This window comes from Cupressus sempervirens, chromosome 6 (genome assembly GCF_028749045.1).
Source record: "Cupressus sempervirens isolate cs-2001-9-10 chromosome 6, ASM2874904v1, whole genome shotgun sequence".
NCBI lineage: Eukaryota > Viridiplantae > Streptophyta > Pinopsida > Cupressales > Cupressaceae > Cupressus > Cupressus sempervirens.
The window spans coordinates 699,166,359-699,186,531 of NC_143123.1; the positions used below are offsets into that span (position 1 = coordinate 699,166,359).

Below are 20,173 nucleotides of genomic sequence, written 5' to 3' on the forward strand. Positions count from 1 at the left end.
GGCAGCTACTCGAATAAAAATATTTGCATTGGTTTTTGATGGAAGAGAGGTACGCAAGTTCAAAATATCGCCTGACTAGATTTGGCAGGGCCCTGAAGGCGGACTGAAAGCAAACGCAGTGCAAGAGCAGTTGAGGAGGCAGGCTTTCTGGCAATCTATCTTCGTCGTTGCAGGGTGTGACGATGCAGATTCAGCAGCAGCCAAACTGTTGCTCGGATCTCGTAATCCGTAGGTGCTTCCGTTTTTGGCATGGCAGTTTAAGGGGCTCTGTCGAACACGGCCACTCGATCACGACTCTCGCGAATCCCAAGCGCGAGTGTCTTTTGGGGCGGAGCCTTGTACGCAGCTGCAGAACTGAAGATTGTTGGAGTTGCAGATTCCGTAGGCGCCGCAGAGACCATATATGGAACAGGGTTCTGCTGGTCGAGACCAGAACATATTCCATTTACCGTCATCAAGCAGATCATATGCTTGCATTCCTCCAGACTTTGTTAGGACGAAACGTGAGAGCATATTCTTGGTACCATTCAATGTATACTTGACATAACAGCCAGAGTGAGTGCTTTCAACGCCGACATTGTAGAAGTAGACTTGGTTTATCATCCATGGGATTTCACTGAAAGACTTGCCATCCCAAGTTCCATATTTCTCCGTTTGTTTGGTTCCAGATGGGTCTGCTTGACAAGAGAAAATCCCAGGAGCAGGATCTACTGGGCTTTTCCAATAGACGTGCTTTTGCTGCCCACCGAAGCTCATCCCTGGCAACAAGGTGTCGACGGGATAGTCAAAACTCTTCCAAACAGCTTCAGATTTGTTGGCATCACTGAACATCACAAAATTACCAGAATCTAGTAAAAGAGCCTTTTGGTCACATTGGCAGACTAAAGAGATGCACCCATTGCGTCAAGAGAAATTGGCTAAGTTCAATTGCATGACAATGAGGACTTTACATCTAAAAATTAAGTCCCCAATCTCCACCATGTTAGATTCACTATATCTCCCTTTGAATCTTTGAATAGATTTTGTACACACATTTCTTTTACATTCTTTTCAGCTCGAATGCAAATTTAATTGATCAAAGCAGTAGTAGATGGATAATCGGGTATTGCAGAAAGTCTATTTTTTGAGAATTTTCCTTTGACCTTGTGTTAGCATTATACGTGGTAAACCTTTAAGAGTGCCCTATATGTGGGGTAGAGGGTAAAATAGATTTACTCTATTTTCTAAAGTTGTTTGTTTACCATTGGGCATGTGGAGGGATAAATTTATAGTCATTTATAGAAAAGTCACATTTATTTATTTATTTCTACTATTTTTTATTTGTTTTTATTTTTTATTATTTCTATTTCTATGTATTTCATTTTAAATACTATAGTGTGATACTATTGGGATTTAACTATATCATTTTGTATGGCATGACTAGACCCAATCCAAAAGGTGTATGTGCCTCTATTCCTTGTTAACATTATATACTTTTGTGTATAAACATTTGATGTAAGTGGAAATCTTCACATTCATTCTTTTGTTTCAACTCTTAGGCATCCAACCGCATGTTACATGATACCACTTTGATCTGCCTAAATCTTTGGAAGATGCTTATGTGGGCAAAATTTTATAGGCATTTTTATTTACGAACTCCAAGTAATTTAATTGGTTTCTTTATTTATTGAATATTTGCATCCTTCATAGTGTCTTCATTTTATAAAGCATATGTATTAATTTTCTATTGATTTTTGAAAAAAAAAAGTACTTACTCACTTTTTTTTATCTTATTATTTTATCAAAAATTTAATTATTTTCAATTATGAGAAGCTTAATTTTGATTAAAATATTACTTGAACACTTGACAAATTTCACAATCTATTTATTCATTAGGTGGGACTCCAGCGCTACAGATCTCTTGTTGAATATGGCATATACCTACTAGCATATTTGAAAAATATGAGGTAAAATATTTAATGAGATTTATTTCAAAAGAGTGGTGGACCTTGACAAGAAGTTTGAAACAAGAAAATAATTCCATTGAAATTAAAATTAGTCATGGTATTTCAGTGTGCAATAGGTAAACTAGTCTTACACATAACACACTAAGCTTTGACTTAGCATGTTCTCAATTGTAGACCCCTCTTGTATTTTCTCTTTTTGTCAAATTCCCAACTTTCTATTAAAATATTTGTCCATAGTACTATTTGTTTATTGTCTAACATGCATACCTTGTTAGCCGATAGGCTATTATAGTTGAGACGTTCACCAATTTGGTGATGTCTAATACAAAAAATGTTTTGGAGGCAACGGAAAAAGGTGACGACAACAGAGCAAGGAAATGGTGGTTCTTGAAAGTCCTTCTTGATGACTATCATATTGTCAACATTTATTATGTTGGTGTCTTAATAGTTTACAAAAAGTTCTAGGGTGACTTACGAGAGTTGGCAATAGGGTGGAGATGGCCTTGGTGGTAATAGTGACTTGGTCTTCTAAGATTAATCCAAGAAAAAATTTCTAATTATATAAGAATACATTGGCCCCTGATGGTTTTAACAGGAAAAAGTAGACCAAGAATCTTTTGCAAGGTTCTATCTAAATGTGAAATCGTTTGTTGACTACTAGATATGTAAAATAAAATACTTCATGAAGAAATTGTTCCCTAAATTGGAAATATATAAGTAGAAGAAACAAGTGCCCTCCCATGATGCCAAGGGTGAGAGTCAGGCTGACCATGAGCAGTCCCATTCTATTTTTTATGTTTGATGAAATAACAAATGAATGCACTGATTGAGGAGCTACAAATTCCCTATTTGTGTGTCTTTGAACAATGCAACTTTCCTTCTGATCATTCTCAGACCCTATAATTTTTTTCTTTCAACTCCAACAATAGGTCACCCCTTGGCCATATAGAATCTCAATTTTATTATCTACTCTTCTACGATTGTTTGTCACTTATTTATCAACAAAATATACATCATAAACATCATCTTTATCAACTATTTTGTATGCTCTGTGTTCTTGTCATGCTTGTAGAATCATCTTTTAAATATTGACAAAGGTGAACCGTCATCTCAAGAGAAATTATTTAACTAAGAGTTTTTCATAGATTTTATAATAGTTCAGTTTGATCAAGCACATGCCTGTTGCCCTTTTCTTCTTTAAACTTTTATTTAATTTATTATTGTGTGAATGAGAGTATATTTAGTAATTTCATGGATATTAAATTTTAATATATTTGGTACTTATAAAGTTGTAAATTAGATAAAATATTAAAAACAAATAATGTAGATAAGTATATTTAAAGTTTTACATAGCCTTGTTTAGACATAACACTCTTCTAAATGTTTGAATCTTTAGTTTCCAACATGCCATGGCAGTTTCAATCATGTTTTAGTTTCTTCTGTTTTGGGAGACAAAATTAGCACATTTAAAAAATAACACAAAAGAAGGTGGCAGTTGGGAGCCCTCATACAGGAATGTGTGTTTGCCTAGTTTGTCGATCCTGACTTACTATTTGTCTTGGACTTAAATTTAAGTTGGGGTGGTTTAATAATTTTTAAAGAGGTCTTTAAGTTTCAATAATAAAATGAACATCAACAAGTCAAACTATTAGTAGAGGAAAACTCTTGATGTATAATTTTAGAAATATAAATTTAGAAGCACTATATGTAAACCATCTGTTAAAGACTACAAATTTATTTAGTTAACTACTTGTTTAATATAATTAGTTGTGCAGATTATCTATGAAACAAGTGCGATGTAGTTGCTTGTATTTTTTGTAAGACATAACGATTTAATTAAGTAGAATAAAATGGTTATCATCAAAAATAATTTCATTTTACTTTTTTTTTGAAAAACTATTTCAAATTTATATATTATTAAATAATATATTTATAGCACAGTTGTATATTAAAAATAAAGAATAGTTGTATCTTAGTGTATTAATATTTTATTTAATTTTATTTAAAGTACACACACACACACACACACACACACACACCTCTTCATATGTTTATATATTTGTGCATCCAAAAATATAGCCTTAGAATAGGGATACTTCCTGTAAATTTGCTCCTATAAGACCCAAATATCTAAGCCAATCAATTGCAAGTAAAATAGTTTAATTTGTTTAAAAACTAAAAATATCACATATATACCTTAGAAAAATCAAAAATCAAAAATCAAAATTCAAAATTAAAATATTTAAACCTAATTGGCTGGAAGGAAAAAGATTAATCACTTGTTAAATAGAAGTGATTGCAATAGTATATTGCTATGGCAAATACAATAACAATTGTACACATGTTAGAGAAGCACTTTAAGCAATCATTAGACCCTTGGAACTTGGACTGGTAGTATAGTTATAAAGTAATGTCCAAATCAACTATTGAAATACTCTCAACTCCACAAAAATGATATATAAAATTATTTGTATTACTTTTGTGATGCCACATACATATATGATACAAAGGCACTAAAATATAAAATACTTGTTGTTGTCAACTGGGATTAGCAAGGTCAATAATGAGAATTTTTGGTAACAAACTTTTAGGAATTAATCAAGTTATAGATTTCTTACACAAAAAATTTGAAGCAAAGAATGTAATTGTGAATATGAAAGATCTCGTACAAGTACTACATTAATGCTTATAATGTAAGGTCCATTATTTAGTAGTGTAGCTTATCATTGTTGTACTCATATTGTTATAGGAACCATGAGGATCGTTGGTTGTTTGGGAATAGTTTTTGAAAGAAAGTAACAATCTATTAGTTTATTATATTACATATATAACCAAGATATTTTTGAGTAGTTTTATTATATTTATAGTTGCATTTGTGGAAAACAATTTAGCTACCTCAGTTTGTAGAGCATATTACATATAAATTTTAAGGAAAAACTTACATATGGTTTTAGAACTTTTCCTTCTATTAGATTTGTGCTTACAAATTAGCAATGAGAAAATGGTCAACTAACTTTAGTGTGTGTTGAAAGAGTATTTTTACCTTGGTTTGTTCTAATTATCGTTGTTGTGCTTGTAACATTCTAGAACCACAAGAACCCTTGGGTGCTTGAGAGTAGATGTTGGAAGTGTAGGAAGAATGGAAGCCAACATTTAGTTAGGTAGCTTGATTATTGTACTACTAAAGTCATGAGAACTTTGAGAATTGTTGGTTTCTTGGGAATAGTTTGAAAGAGAGAAATGAACTATTAATATCTTTTATAGTGAATATTCTAGACTAAAGACACAAAGTGAGTCAAAAACCAACATAATCCCAATCACAAAATAATCTTCAAGTATTTAACTATTAGGATCATTGTTCAATCTAATTGTCATTACTAATGTTCTTCCTTTACTAGGTGAGCTTAATTAGTTTTATAATATTGACTATTTAAAATATATTATTATTATTATTATTTTTATTTTTACTTTTAATAATATTTTAATTTTTCATAATCAATATTGGACCATATAATTCATAAATTTTACTCATTAAAAATTATAATTACAAAAAGACATTTTCTCATTTAATTAATATTTAATTTTCAAATGTAAATATATATAAAATTTTTATAATAGTAAAAAAATTAAAATGTAATGTGAGTTGACCATTTTATGATTGATATTTAAGAAAAAAAAATATCTTAAATAATTCAATGTAAATTATTATTTTTTAATAAATAATCATTTATATTTAATTAAATCTTTATAATATTTTTAATTGATTTAAAAAAAATTATTTTACTAATTTTATCTCAAAAATCAATTTTAAGAAGGAAAAATAAGTTATTTAATATTGTTACATTTGAAATAAGTGACTTCTTTAGTATTTAATATTCTAATTTGTACTCTTTATATATTTTTTCATCATTATTTATAACTCTTTTATAAAAAATAATAGCCAATCAAAAATATTTATCACATTTATTTTTTAAAATCTTTTTATCAATGTTAAGTTAAATAATTACCAAAAATTATAATTAATACTAAAAACAATATACATAATATCCACCAAAAAATAAGTATCAATTTGATAGAATATTAATTAATGATATCTAAAAAAATATAGACCTTGGCATAATAAACACTCTTAGTTTAGATAGATTTTTATCAATTGTTTAAATTCTATTTATTTACTAAAACTTTTAGCTATTAAATTTAAGTAAATAAAACTAATTCTTACCTAAATACAACACAACATCAAAAAAAAATCATTATTAGATACTTTCAGTATATTTCTTCAAAAATTATTTAACATTTATTATTATATTAATAAAAGATAAATATAATAAAAAAATATTTTGAAAATACTAAATTTATTATTTACTAAAATATTAAAGTGATTATTAAATACTTTATTTCCATTAGAATAAGTCATATTATTATTTATACATAATAATTTCATATAATTTTATCATTAGATTAAAAATAGCTTTATCCAAAACATATATTTAATTCAAATAACACTTAACATCATTTATAATCCTTTGTCAAGTAACACACGTAGACTTCTTATTTATTTTAATAAAATAAATAAAGTCATCTTTCCATCTATAAGATAATGACTCGGTGTACAATTTAAATAGGACAAAAACAAACAACTCAACGGTAAAGGTATTCAAGAAAAAAAAGCAGAAATAAGGAAAGAGAAGCACATGAAAAATGCAATTATGAGTAACACAAGAATAGATTTGTAAACCCTAATGAACCTCATATATTATTAATAAAGATTCTCAAAGCATTCATAAGGATAATTATTAGATTACTTTAAAATATTGATTGAGGGGATTTATTTAATATATCATTCAACAATACAAAAAAATTATAGTATTTCAAATAGATCACTGTTTTCTCCTTGGTCAGAATCTATAAAGGCCACTTCCAATATAATACCTAATCTTGTCAAAGATCCCAAGTTACATTGATCTACCTACAAAGGATGGCCCACAAATTGCAAAAAGAAAAGTAAAAGCATAGAAAGAGAATCATTGCCTAACCAATTTTCAATACCTCATGTCATCAACAGTTTCACACACTTTATTAAGCTTATCAAAGGCTCATTAGGATTTACACACCTATATTGTATTTGATATCAATTTTCCCTTCTTCTATGTGCTTAGCGGCCATTACTACCAACTTGTTGATAAATAAAACCTATTGGCTCCTCCTCATCGCATGCATATAAGCACGTAACTACTAGTAAAATTTATATAACAAATGATGAGCCTTAAAAAAAATGTCATTGCATATAGTTTAAGAGTTGGTGGTGTAAGTATTTAGATACTTTAACACTCAACTATGAATCCCTCATCTCGTGCATATTAGATAAGGCCCATGCTTGTCTTTGTATTTTAACTCCTTGTTGCTCGTCTCCATGACTTAAGGTGAGGTCTCATTGATGGCCACTTCCTAAAAAATAGAGTTCGAGACAATGGATTTTGTTTAGGAATATTTCAAAGTTGTTGGTCCCAGCAATCTTGTAGTCAATTTCAGATTAGAAGTTTAATCTCTAAAATTGAAAGAAGTTGGTCCTCTCATTAATACATATCTATGTCGTGCAACAATAAAAACAAGTTAAAAAAAATATTTTCCTTCTAATTTTATTTTTACTGAAAATTTAAACATAAATGGTTACTAAATGGCAAATAACAATCTGAGACAAATTTTTTTCCCATCTCATTTTCATCCGCTTACTGAAAAATAAGAACTCCTAAATACAATTTAGGAAAATATTTCAAATATTCACATAACAAAAATAAATCTTCATGTTATCTCTTCTTCCTTGAATGTAGAAGTTTAAACCTCCTACATATCTCCAACATACCTATGATTCTCTCCATTATCTTTATATACTATGATAGTATAATTCAACTTTGCATACTATTACAATTGACTTATACATTTACATTAAAATTTGGCTTGGCTATATTTTTTAGAACCATTTTCCATGAAACATGAGAAACGAATTCTACTTTGTGGACTACAACACCTGACTTATCCACACGTAGACTTGTATGACTGGCTTAGCCACGGAGCAGCTTGACTACGACGACTGACTTAATCCCGGGGAGCTGCTTCTGCGACGACTGGTTTATTGGACTTGTCTGCCCAAAAACATTTCTCCAAACCCTTTCCCACCTAACTATGAACCAACACAGTTGTTTCTCGGCCACAAAATTTAAAGCATTACTTTAAGATTATTAAATGTGAGAGCGTAGTGCATTCCTAGCTCTTTGGTATGAATCTGCAGCTCACATGTTTGGAAAATTGGGGAGTTAATTTCTAAATCCAAGGCCTCTTGGAAGTGGCGTTTATCTTTGACGAAAATATCCACCTTAGCATTTATTTTTAAGTACATTTTAAGGCTTGAGAAGGTTCGTTCCATAACTAACGATGGGTGAAATCAAGGAAAATGTTCTGCTTAAGCCTGTTATGCTGCTCAAATTTTTGTAAAAATGTCCACTTTCAGATTTATTAATAATAGGTGAAGCTGTGAAGCTTTTGGCACTATTTCTGGCATACCCGATTTGGGGTTTCTTGATAAATTTGGTGGATCTTTGTGATATTAGTTGTTTGATCTTGAAAATCTAATTAGAGGCGTGAAATATCATACAAAATTAGTAAAGGGACATGTCACATGACTTCTTAGTCCACACCATTCGCATTAAATAGTTTTTTTCTTTTGGCTACGTAAAGTGTTGATCTTTTGTTATTTGATTTATTATACTTTAAATTTTTATTTGAAATGAATTTTAATAATAGTGGTAAGCTATTTTTAGAAATGATTATGTAAATATTTTTTCAAATCATACTTCCATATCTATCATCTGAACGAAAGAGAAATAAAAGGAAAGAATGTTGGATCATACAATGTGATCTAAAAGTTGACGAAAAAATCCTTACACGGTTTATTTCAAAAATAAGAATTGAAAAATAAATTTTAATAATAAATGACTGTGAGATTCTTATATTCTTATATACTTATTCCAAATATTTTTGTAAACTTTGATAAAATCTTCATTAAAATTACAATGCACGTTCAACAATTGAATTTAATCAGACTATCCCTATATACACAATCTATTCTTTATTTAAAAATATTTACTATTGTAATCAATGACATTCCATTTGTTTTCGTATAAATTTTCTTTAAAAATCTATATAAAAATATTAAATTGTATAAGCCTTTATAGATATAGATCAAAAAAGTTTATCAAACTTATATTTTAATTATTATCGAAAATGATCATTGCTAAGATTGCTAACATAAAGCTGATGAATTCTTGCTAATTGTTCTTGTAAGAAGCAAATTTCATCGACTTTTTTCCTAAGAAAAGCTTCACAACTAAATATTAGCAACATAACAGAGATAAATAGATAAAATATATTTTTTAGAGTTATTTAATAGGATTAAAATGAGATTTAAGTTATTTGTAATAAGACAACTCATATTCAAGAAATGCAACCCTCTTAGCAAGAGCAGTTACCTCTGGGACCGAAAATTGTGAGGAGAAAGGTGTCAAGATAAAGGGAAAAAAAATTATATGTGTCATAGCACCTAGATATTATCCATAAAATTGTTTTAGGGCATTGCCATATTATCATTGAAATTACCATGCTAGACATGTAAGTAAAATGTGGGAACATAGACAAGATATTATCTATGCAATATGTTGAAGAAAATACCAGTCCTACTAAGTATATTATTGTATCCTACAAGCTACTATCTATCTGACATGTCAGAAACACACTTATGTGGCTAACTCTATAAAAAATGCATGCCAAATTTGAAAGCACAAGTGAGGCACTAGTATTGTTTTAACATTTCCAAGTGTCTAGTCAAGCCCTTTAATAAAATATAATATATAAATAATCTACTAGTAACATCAAAAAATGCTAAAAATTCTATCTTATCTTTTAAACCTTCAACAAAAACCCTAACGTTGCTTGAAGATGACTCACCCACTTTTAAGAAAGAGTTCATCTTTCTATTTTTCATCAAATTTTCTCAATATAAAATTAAAAATACTACTAGGAAAATTGAATGCTGATAAAAAATAATTAAAATCTAGAAATTCGATTTAATAGGAATTTATCTCAGTCTATAGTATAAATGGGCTTGTTTTGCAATTTTTTTAGGTCCCAATGCAACAATAAATGTGTAATAGGAAGTCAAAAACATTAATCCCCACCTTCTAAACAAAGAAAAGTTATCTCTATTTGGACAACTCACAAATGATCATGTATAAAAAAATATGTTGGTCTCCACCTTCTAAACAAAGGAAAATTACCTATGTTTGGACAACTCGCAAATAATCATGCCCGCAAGAAATTATGTTGTTCTCTCTCTCCAATCAACTAATTATAGATTATACAATTGACTAGGCATGAATCAGAAGATCCAAATAGAAAAGAAGGGCAATGAGGCCAAATCAAAATTTTGATGGCTTTTACAATCCAAACTTTGTGCCAAAAAGTAATGGCAACCCATTTGTTCGACGTTTCTAGTTTTACAAATGTCTGGAAAGAAAAAATAGAATTAGGGATGATGAGCAGTATAGAACAATAGAGCCTAGCAAAATAACAAACAGTCCTCTATACAACCCTACCTGCAACGCTATCCTTTTGGGAGCACATGTCAACCTCCAAAGCCCTCCAAGTTTGAAGTTCGGTCTTAACATAACATGAATTGAGATTGGATGTGAAGGGAAACCAAGAAAGAATAATATTGATATATATATGTCATCTATACATTTGGAATTTGTAGCAAAGATAGCTGAATACAATTTTCACAAGTTTTATGTAACTATTCAATTGGGGCCATTTCATGTTAGGATAAACCACGGACAGAAATAAAAACTACATGAAAATATAACCAATAACAGAAAATAATAGAATACACAGAAATGAACACAAGGCACCAAGATTTAACATGGTTCACCCAATCCCTGGTCTACGTCCACCAAACAACAAGTCCGATCTTATTACAATCCAGTGATTACAACCTGATTACAATCTGTAATCCCTTACAGCTCAATACCGCTGCAAGAACCAATTTCGTATCAGTCACCACAATCTAACAATCTCCCACTTGGGGACTGATCAGGCTCCACACTAAACAACAATCTCCCACTTGGAGACTGATCCTGTAGCAATACAACTACCACATGGGGCTCCCACTGGATCAAACCATCCCGGACTCTACTGTTCTTTTATTCACATTTAGTCTAAAAGACCAACTGAAGCTGAAGATGAGTTCAACTTCTCCCTTGTTACAACCTTTGTCAACATATCTGCTGGATTTTCATTGGTATGTATCTTCTCCAGCTTTAACTGTCCATCCTCCAAAACTGACCGAATGAAATGGTACCGCAACTGTATGTGTTTGGTCTTAGAATGTAGAGCTGAATTCTTAGCAAGATGAATGGCACTCTGACTATCTGTGAACAAATAATTATCCTTCTGAGGATGTTCCAATTCTTCCAAGAAGAACTGAAGCCATATCATCTCCTTGGCTGCCTCTGTAGCAGCAACATACTCTGCCTCTGTAGTGGAGAGAGCATTAATCTTCTATAACCTAGAAACCCAGCTCACGGCTGCCCCACCAATAGTAAAGACATAACCTGTAGTACTCTGCCTGGTATCAATATCCCCAGCCAAATCTAAGTCAACATAGCCCTGTAAATCAATAGTAGAGCCCCCAAAGTGTAAACACTTATTGGATGTTCCTCTCAAATATCTGAGAATCCACTTGACAGCATTCCAATGCTCAAATCCTGGATGACTCATATACCTGCTAAAAACTCCCACTGCATGTGCAATATCTGGCCTAGTGAATACCATAGCATACATCAAACTTCCTACAGCTGAACCATAGGGTACCTTGGACATCTTATCCTCCTCTTCCTGTGTCTTGGGACACATCTCCTTAGTCAATTTCAAATGACCAGGTAAAGGTGTGCTGACAGCTTTAGCATTCTCCATAGAGAAACGTTGCAACACCTTCTCAACATAATCAGCTTGAGATAGCGTCAATGTTCTGTTCTTCCTATCTTTGCAAATCTTCATACCAAGGATTTGTTTTGCTGCCCCCAAATCCTTCATAGCAAATGCATGTTCTAATTGGCGTTTCAGCCCCTTAATATGATCCATGTTAGACCCAGCTACAAGCATATCATCAACGTATAAACATAAAATAATGTAGCTATCATCATCCAACCTCTTAAAATAAACACAGTAATCTGAATGACACCTATTATATCCATGCTCATGCATAAAACTGTCAAATTTCAGATACCATTGCCGAGGTGCTTGCTTCAAGCCATATAAACTTTTCTTCAATTTGCACACTAAGTTCTCCTTACCTTTGACCTCAAAACCCTGTGGCTGAGCCATATATATTTCTTCATCCAAATCACCATGAAGAAAGGTTGTTTTAACATCCATCTGCTCTAAATGCAAATCTTCAGTAGCCACAAGACTTAAAATAGTACGAATAGAAGTCATTTTAACAATAGGAGAAAATATCTCATCAAAATCAATTCCCTTTTTCTGTGCAAATCCTTTTACAACTAACCTGGCCTTAAATCTTTTCTTACCTCCTTCCTCTTCTTTCAACCTATAAACCCATTTATTCTGTAAAGCCTTTTTACCTGCAGGCAACTTGCACAAATCCCATGTCTTATTTTTCAGCAAAGAGTCCATTTCATCTTTCATTGCAGACTCCCACTGAATCTTAGTATCCACCTACATAGCTTCATCATAACTTTCAGGTTCACTAGCATCAGTAAGTAAAATAGAATACAAAGAGGGAGAAAACCTTTGTGGAGGTCTAATTGGCCTTGTTGACCGTCTAACATTCACTGGTGTGTGTGGTATTTGTTGTTGCAGTTGTTGCACATCATGAGGAATGGCTGGAACATCAGCTTTTGGAGTATCATCCAGCACTACATAATCATCTTCTTTCTTCTCATGTTGCTGCAACAGATCTTTGTACAACACTTTTTCATTGAATATGACATCCTGGCTTCTTATAATTTTATGATTTTCAAAATCCCAAAGCCTATAGCCAAATTCATTAATGCCATATCCAACAAAGACACATTTCTTTGATTTAGCTTCTAGCTTGGTTCTATTTTCAGAGTCTATATGAGCAAAAGCTTCACAACCGAAGGTCTTGAGAAAAGAATAACTCACCTTCTTACCAGTCCATGCTTCCTCTGGAATACCACAACCCAAAGGAGTAGAGGGACCTCTATTAATCAAATATACTGCAGTATTGACAGCCTCCGCCCACATGTGTAAGGGCAACCCAGCATGCAATCGCATGCTCCTTGCACGCTCCATTATAGTCCTGTTCATGCGTTCAGCCACTCCATTTTCCTGTGGAGTCCTTGGAATAGTTTTTTGTCTACGAATACCATTAGTGGAGCAATAATCTTCAAATTCATGACTGCAATACTCACCACCATTATCATATCTGAGACATTTTAATTTCTTGCCAGTCTCATTTTCAACCAAGCATTTCCATTTCTTAAAAGTTTGAAATACATCAGATTTATGTCTAAGGAAATAAACCCATACTTTTCTAGTTGCGTCATCAATAAATGTAACATAATAATGAGAGCCGCCAAGGGAAGATACCTGAGCCGGTCCCCATACATCTGTATGCACAAGCTCTAATTTCTCCTTTTTGTTTTCCTTTCCTGTCTTTACAAAACTCACTCTCTTTTGTTTTCCATACACACAACTTTCACAGAAATCCATATTCACACATTTTAGACCTGGTAAAACTTTCCTTGAATGAAGTACTTTCATACCTTTCTCACTCATGTGCCCAAGTCTATTGTGCCACAGCGCTATATCAGAATCTACAGCAGCTATTTGTTCTCCCTGCTCAACTGCAGTAATTGTTCCTGAATATTCATTTTTCTCTTAAACAATCAAAGTAGAAGGAACAATATGACCTGTACAAAGATATAAGGTGCCTACTTTCACACCTTTTGCTACTACAAGGGAACCTTTTGAAACCTTCCAATTTTTATCATTAAAAGTAACTACACAACCCTCATCACCGAGTTGCCCTGCTGAAATTAAATTCCTACTCAGCTTTGGAACATGTCTTACCTCATGTAGTAGCCAATGATTCCCATTCTGCAACTTAATCTTAATTTTTCCCTTTCCAACAATCTGACAGGGTTCATTATCCCCCAAATAAACAAGCCCAAAATCCCCTTGGACATAATCAATGAAATAACCTCTATGAGGTGTAGCATGAAAAGAAGCACCAGAATCTAAAACCCATGAATCATCAACACTCTCTAAAGACAGAAGCAAAGCATCCTCTTCGGATTTGTTACTTACCACATTTGCCTCTTTGTCTCCATCTAATTTATCTCCTTCATTTTTCTTTCGAGTCCAGCAATCCTTCTTTTTGTGCCCTGGTTTCCCACAGTACCAGAAATCATTTGGTCCTCTCGATTGAGACCTCCTCCCCTTTGACTTTCCTCTTGATTTCCCATGATTTCCAGAGTTACTTCCTCTTTCAGTCGTTCTGCCCCTGCTTTGTGCATTTAAAGCACTTCCTAATGTAGATCCACCTGAGGATTTTCTACGAGTTTCCTCACTTAAAATAACACCGATCACATCATCATATTTTAGGGTACTAGATCCAGGAACAGAATTACTCACCGCCATTACCAAGCCATTCCAGCTTTCAGGCAAGGAACACAAAATCAAGAGAGCCCTAATTTCTTGATCAAAATTGATACCCACAGAAGATAATTGACTAGTAATAGTATTAAACTCATTTAAATGATCTGCAACAGATCCACCTTCTTCCATTTTCATATTAAATAAACGCTTCATGAGAAATACCTTATTTGAAGCGGAGGGCTTTTCATACAGTGTCGCTAGGGTTTTCATCAAATCTTCTATCGTCTTTGCTTTTGTAATATTAAATGCCACCAATGGTGCCAAGCATAACCGAATGCTTCCGAGTGCCTTTTTGTCCAAAAGATCCCATTCAGCCTCTGACATAGTTCCCTGATTCTTGGCTTTTCCTTCCAACGGCTTCCATAAATCCTTCTGATATAAATAGTCTTCCATTTGCATCTTCCATAACTGAAAGTTCTGCCCATTAAACCTATCAACCCTCAGCTTACCCTCATCTGCCATTGCTCCCACTCAACCGTGAGACTCCCACTTAACCGTGAGATTTTCCTGCAGAGGATAACTGAAAAAAACAACTAGGCTCTGATACCACTTGTTAGGATAAACCACAGAACAAAATTAAAAACTACATGCAAATATAAATAATAATAGAAAATAATAGAACACACAGAAATGAACACAAGGCACCAAGATTTAACGTGGTTCACCCAATCCCTGGGCTACGTCCACCAAACAGCAAGTTCGATCTTATTACAATCCAGTGATTACAACCTGATTACAATCCGTAATCCCTTACAGCTCAATACCGCCGCAAGAACCAATTTCGTATCACCACATATATAAAATACCCAACCCTAAGCCCTTTTTATACAAGTATTAAACCGCTTTAGGGTTATAACATGTTGGCCATATCTCAGCCATAATATGTCGGCTACCATGTCGGCTACTTCCAAAAAAAAAAAAATTTCAGGCCGATGCCCCGAACCCCACTATTTATGAAGTATGTACAATACTTTCTTGATCAGTCACCACAATCTAACATTTCATAGATGTTTGGAGAATAATTGGTATTGTCAACTTCCTAATGAAATCTATAAGGTAAACATGCGCATTTCTAAATTTTACATTGCTTAAATTCAATTATGACACTTTTTTCACTTTTTCATAGCCATTTTCCCATGCACCAATTTTAGTGATTCCTTTTCATCTTACAAATTGCTCAAAGCTTCTTCAGTCAATTCAAACATTCACTTTTAAAAATAGTTCCAAAATCAACTAAAGTTTCATTAAAACTACCCGTGGATTAAACTCATTCAAAACATTCCAAAAGTACTTGATATAGAGGTCAATATAAAAAAAATTGCAACATCAACGAAATTTTAGGTAGAAAAAGAAAATTCAATAACAAATCACCAACCCATAGAAAATTAACTAAGCGTGAAGTCAAAATTCAGCAAAAATGGTTCCATCAGATACTCAACATAAGCAAAAATAAAATAAAAAATTATATGAAGTTGCATATAAAAAAAATAAAATCAACATAAATTCTCTAGAAACATGAATTTGTGCAAGGAAAAAAGTCTCAGTTGTCATCAATCTTTAAAATATCTCACCAAATGCAAAGAATCCTTTAATACAAGCTTCGCTAATCCACACCAAGTAAATTTTGCAGAAAAGAAATGAAGATCTGAATCTCCATATTAAAATAACACAATTTAAGATACGACAAACAAGTCGTAGAGAAACCAGTTTAGCGAGTAATAATTTACATATCGGATTAGATAAAACTGGTGATTGTCTAATGAACACATGAAATTCCTCAACCCTAACTAGTATTGTTTCAAAAAAGCCATCTTAATGTCTAGTTAGTCCAGCGAAAAATTGTAGAAATATTTTTTGCCAGGTATAAATTTCTTCTTTTCTTTTCAGTTGAATTTGACAAGTTTCACCAGATATGGATGAACAAAGATAAAATGTTGCATGCTGAAAGATATTAGCCATCTGTAATAGCCTCATCTGTAGCAGCCTGTTATTTGAGTGAGTCACGTGGAGCTCATGTAACAAGACACATAAAATTTCTAGAGAAAGACACATCTCTTGTCCCTGCTAGTTATCCTAACTCTATTTTTGTTCAATTTTTGAGGCTAAAAAACAAAAAGACCACCGAGAAAAAGCAACATGCCCAATCAAAAAGGAGATATTAAAATGCTCTAAATTGCGTATAATGAAATTTTTCATGCCAACTATAGGTTAAAATGAAGACTGAAGAACATGCACAATTACCTAAGCAGAACTAATGAGAAATAGAGCATTAATAACTTTAGTTCCTGGGACTACTAATATAACAAAACAAACATTAAGAAATTTGGCAAAGGAAAGGAGAGCGAATTCCCTTGAGAGTTTCCATTGTGATACCTTACATGTTTCACTAATCTCTTGCATTATTCAATTATAATTTGGAAAATGGTATTGTGAAGATTTGGAGGAAGGAGCTCCGTACATGGTCTTACTGGACAAGAAGGGCTTTAAAACTAATCTTTGCATGACATACAATATTTAAGCCGATTTAGAAATCCTAAATTTGATTATGTCTTTTGGACCTTTCTACAGATTGTTGTTAATGACCGGATTTTATTTTATGATTTCCGACAACACCAGAATGTCACAACATTAAGGCGGCAAGCCCAATAGAAATAAGCCTATTGGCTTAAAAATAGTCAATGATTAATCTTTCAGATCTTCAAAAATCTAAACTATACAATAGAATTGGGAAGGTAAAGCATTTTCCATGTTGATACCAAGAGGCAGCCACAATCCATGTGCATAAAACACTGCAAGTCTAATTTTCGTGTCTTTCACAACTATTGAAATCTATTTACATCATATATCGCCACTGCTACTAGTGTTTCTTTGGTCTATTGGATTGTCCATAAGCGCATAGTACTGAATTTGTGAAATTTGTGGCTGCAACTTCACTTCCAGCATTAGCACCACTTTCCTTATGTTCGGCCTCACTCCCTCGTACTTTTCAATGCATAACAACCCCGCAATAATTGTTCTTCTTACCCCTTCACTGTCAGTTTCCTCTGCAGTTCCTGTCTCCACAATATTAATTGTGTTGCCGTTGAAAATTTGGGAGGCAGCCCACGAGGGAAAGTAATACTTAGTTGAGTCTTGAATGCTTAAATCCAAATTTCTTCAGCCAGAAATGATTTCCAAAAGCATCATACCAAAACTGTACACATCAACCTTGGGAGTAATGGAAGGACCAGAGATCCACTCTGGAGCCAAGTATCCTCTCGTTCCTCTTGTTGTAGTGAGAACACGGCTGAAATCTCTACCCACAAGCTTTGCCCGTCCAAAATCTGCCAACTTCTAGTCGAAAAATTATTGTCGAGAAGAATATTTTCGGGCTTAACATCGCAGTGAATGATACAATCTCTGCATTCTTCATGGAGATAAAGTAATCCTCTTGCTATGCCTAATGCGATCTCAAATCGAGTCTTCCAGTCGAGTACCTTATGTTTACCTTTAGATTTATTTGAGAAGAGTAAGGAACTAAGAGAGCCATTACACATGAAATCATAAATCAAATACCTTCTCTTGCCTTCTGCATAAAAGCCTCGGAGCCTTACTAAGAATGATAAATTAGTTATAGAGAGCTGATTTCTGCTCGGAATTGCTTCTCATCTTGTCTCTGTACACCGTTCATCTTCTTTACCGCCACAAGTGTACAGTCTACCAGACGTCCTTTGTACACCGTGCCAAATGCTCCGCCCCCCAGCTTTGTCCTGAAATTCCTAGTCGCAATCTTCAACTCAATGTAGCTAAACATTCTTAGAAGAGAAATTGAGGAATCTGCATGACTCTCCATCGATCGTAGCGTCTGCAGAGGCAGCTACTCGAATAAAAATATTTGCATTGTTTTTTGATGGAAGAGAGGTACGCAAGTTCAAAATATCGCCTGACTAGATTTGGCAGGGCCCTGAAGGCGGACTGAAAGCAAACGCAGTGCAAGAGCAGTTGAGGAGGCAGGCTTTCTGGCAATCTATCTTTGTCGTTGCAGGGTGTGACGATGCAGATTTAGCAGCAGCCAAACTGTTGCTCGGATCTCGTAATCCGTAGGTGCTTCCGTTTTTGGCATGGCAGTTTAAGGGGCTCTGTCGAACACAGCCACTCGATCACGACTCTCGCGAATCCCAAGCACGAGTGTCTTTTGGGGTGGAGCCTTGTACGCAGCTGCAGAACTGAAGATTGTTGGAGTTGCAGATTCCGTAGGCGCCGCAGAGACCATATATGGAACAGGGTTCTGCTGGTCGAGACCAGAACATATTCCATTTACTATCATCAAGCAGATCATATGCTTGCATTCCTCCAGACTTTGTTAGGACGAAACGTGAGAGCATATTCTTGGTACCATTCAATGTATACTTGACATAACAGCCAGAGTGAGTGCTTTCAACGCCGACATTGTAGAAGTAGACTTGGTTTATCATCCATGGGATTTCACTGAAAGACTTGCCATCCCAAGTTCCATATTTCTCCGTTTGTTTGGTTCCAGATGGGTCTGCTTGACAAGAGAAAATCCCAGGAGCAGGATCTACTGGGCTTTTCCAATAGACGTGCTTTTGCTGCCCACCGAAGCTCATCCCTGGCAACAAGGTGTCGACGTGATAGTCAAAACTCTTCCAAACAGCTTCAGATTTGTTGGCATCACTGAACATCACAAAATTACCAGAATCTAGTAAAATAGCCTTTTGGTCACATTGGCAGACTAAAGAGATGCACCCATTGCGTCAAGAGAAATTGGCTAAGTTCAATTGCATGACAATGAGGACTTTACATCTAAAAATTAAGTCCCCAATCTCCACCATGTCAAATTCACTATATCTCCCTTTGAATCTTTGAATAGATTTTGTACACACATTTCTTTTACATTCTTTTCAGCTCGAATGCAAATTTAATTGATCAAAGCAGTAGTAGGTGGATAATCGGGTATTGTAGAAAGTCTATTTTTTGAGAATTTTCCTTTGACCTTGTGTTAGCATTATACGTGGTAAACCTTTAAGAGTGCCCTATATGTGGGATAGAGGGTAAAATAGATTTACTCTATTTTCTAAAGTTGTTTGTTTACCATTGGGCATGTGGAGGGATAAATTTATAGTCATTTATAGAAAAGTCACATTTATTTATTTATTTCTACAATTTTTTATTTGTTTTTATTTTTTATTATTTCTATTTCTATGTATTTCATTTTAAATACTATAGTGTGATACTATTGGGATTTAACTATATCATTTTGTATGGCATGACTAGACCCAATCCAAAAGGTGTATGTGCCTCTATTCCTTGTTAACATTATATACTTTTGTGTATAAACATTTGATGTAAGTGGAAATCTTGACATTCATTCTTTTGTTTCAACTCTTAGGCATCCAACCGCATGTTACATGATACCACTTTGATCTGCCTAAATCTTTGGAAGATGCTTATGTGGGCAAAATTTTATAGGCATT

At 33.5% G+C, this 20,173-nt stretch overlaps 2 protein-coding genes and 1 pseudogene across 2 annotated transcripts; all 3 read right to left on the minus strand.

Moving 5' to 3' along the window:
* Positions 1 to 75: 75 nt before the first annotated feature.
* LOC149554178 (G-type lectin S-receptor-like serine/threonine-protein kinase At2g19130) lies at positions 76 to 831 on the minus strand. Its single transcript, XM_089790472.1, has 2 exons — positions 343 to 831; positions 76 to 267 (listed from the first exon to the last, which is right to left on the minus strand). The coding sequence occupies exons 1-2, from the start codon at positions 829 to 831 to the stop codon at positions 76 to 78; spliced, it is 681 nt and encodes a 226-aa protein (XP_089646598.1).
* Positions 832 to 17,537: 16,706 nt separating this feature from the next.
* On the minus strand, positions 17,538 to 18,531 carry LOC149554179 (G-type lectin S-receptor-like serine/threonine-protein kinase At2g19130 pseudogene; annotated as a pseudogene).
* A 94-nt stretch (positions 18,532 to 18,625) lies between these two features.
* Positions 18,626 to 19,381, minus strand: LOC149554180 (G-type lectin S-receptor-like serine/threonine-protein kinase At2g19130). The gene is made up of 2 exons (XM_089790473.1): positions 18,893 to 19,381; positions 18,626 to 18,817 (listed from the first exon to the last, which is right to left on the minus strand). The coding sequence occupies exons 1-2, from the start codon at positions 19,379 to 19,381 to the stop codon at positions 18,626 to 18,628; spliced, it is 681 nt and encodes a 226-aa protein (XP_089646599.1).
* Positions 19,382 to 20,173: the final 792 nt, after the last annotated feature.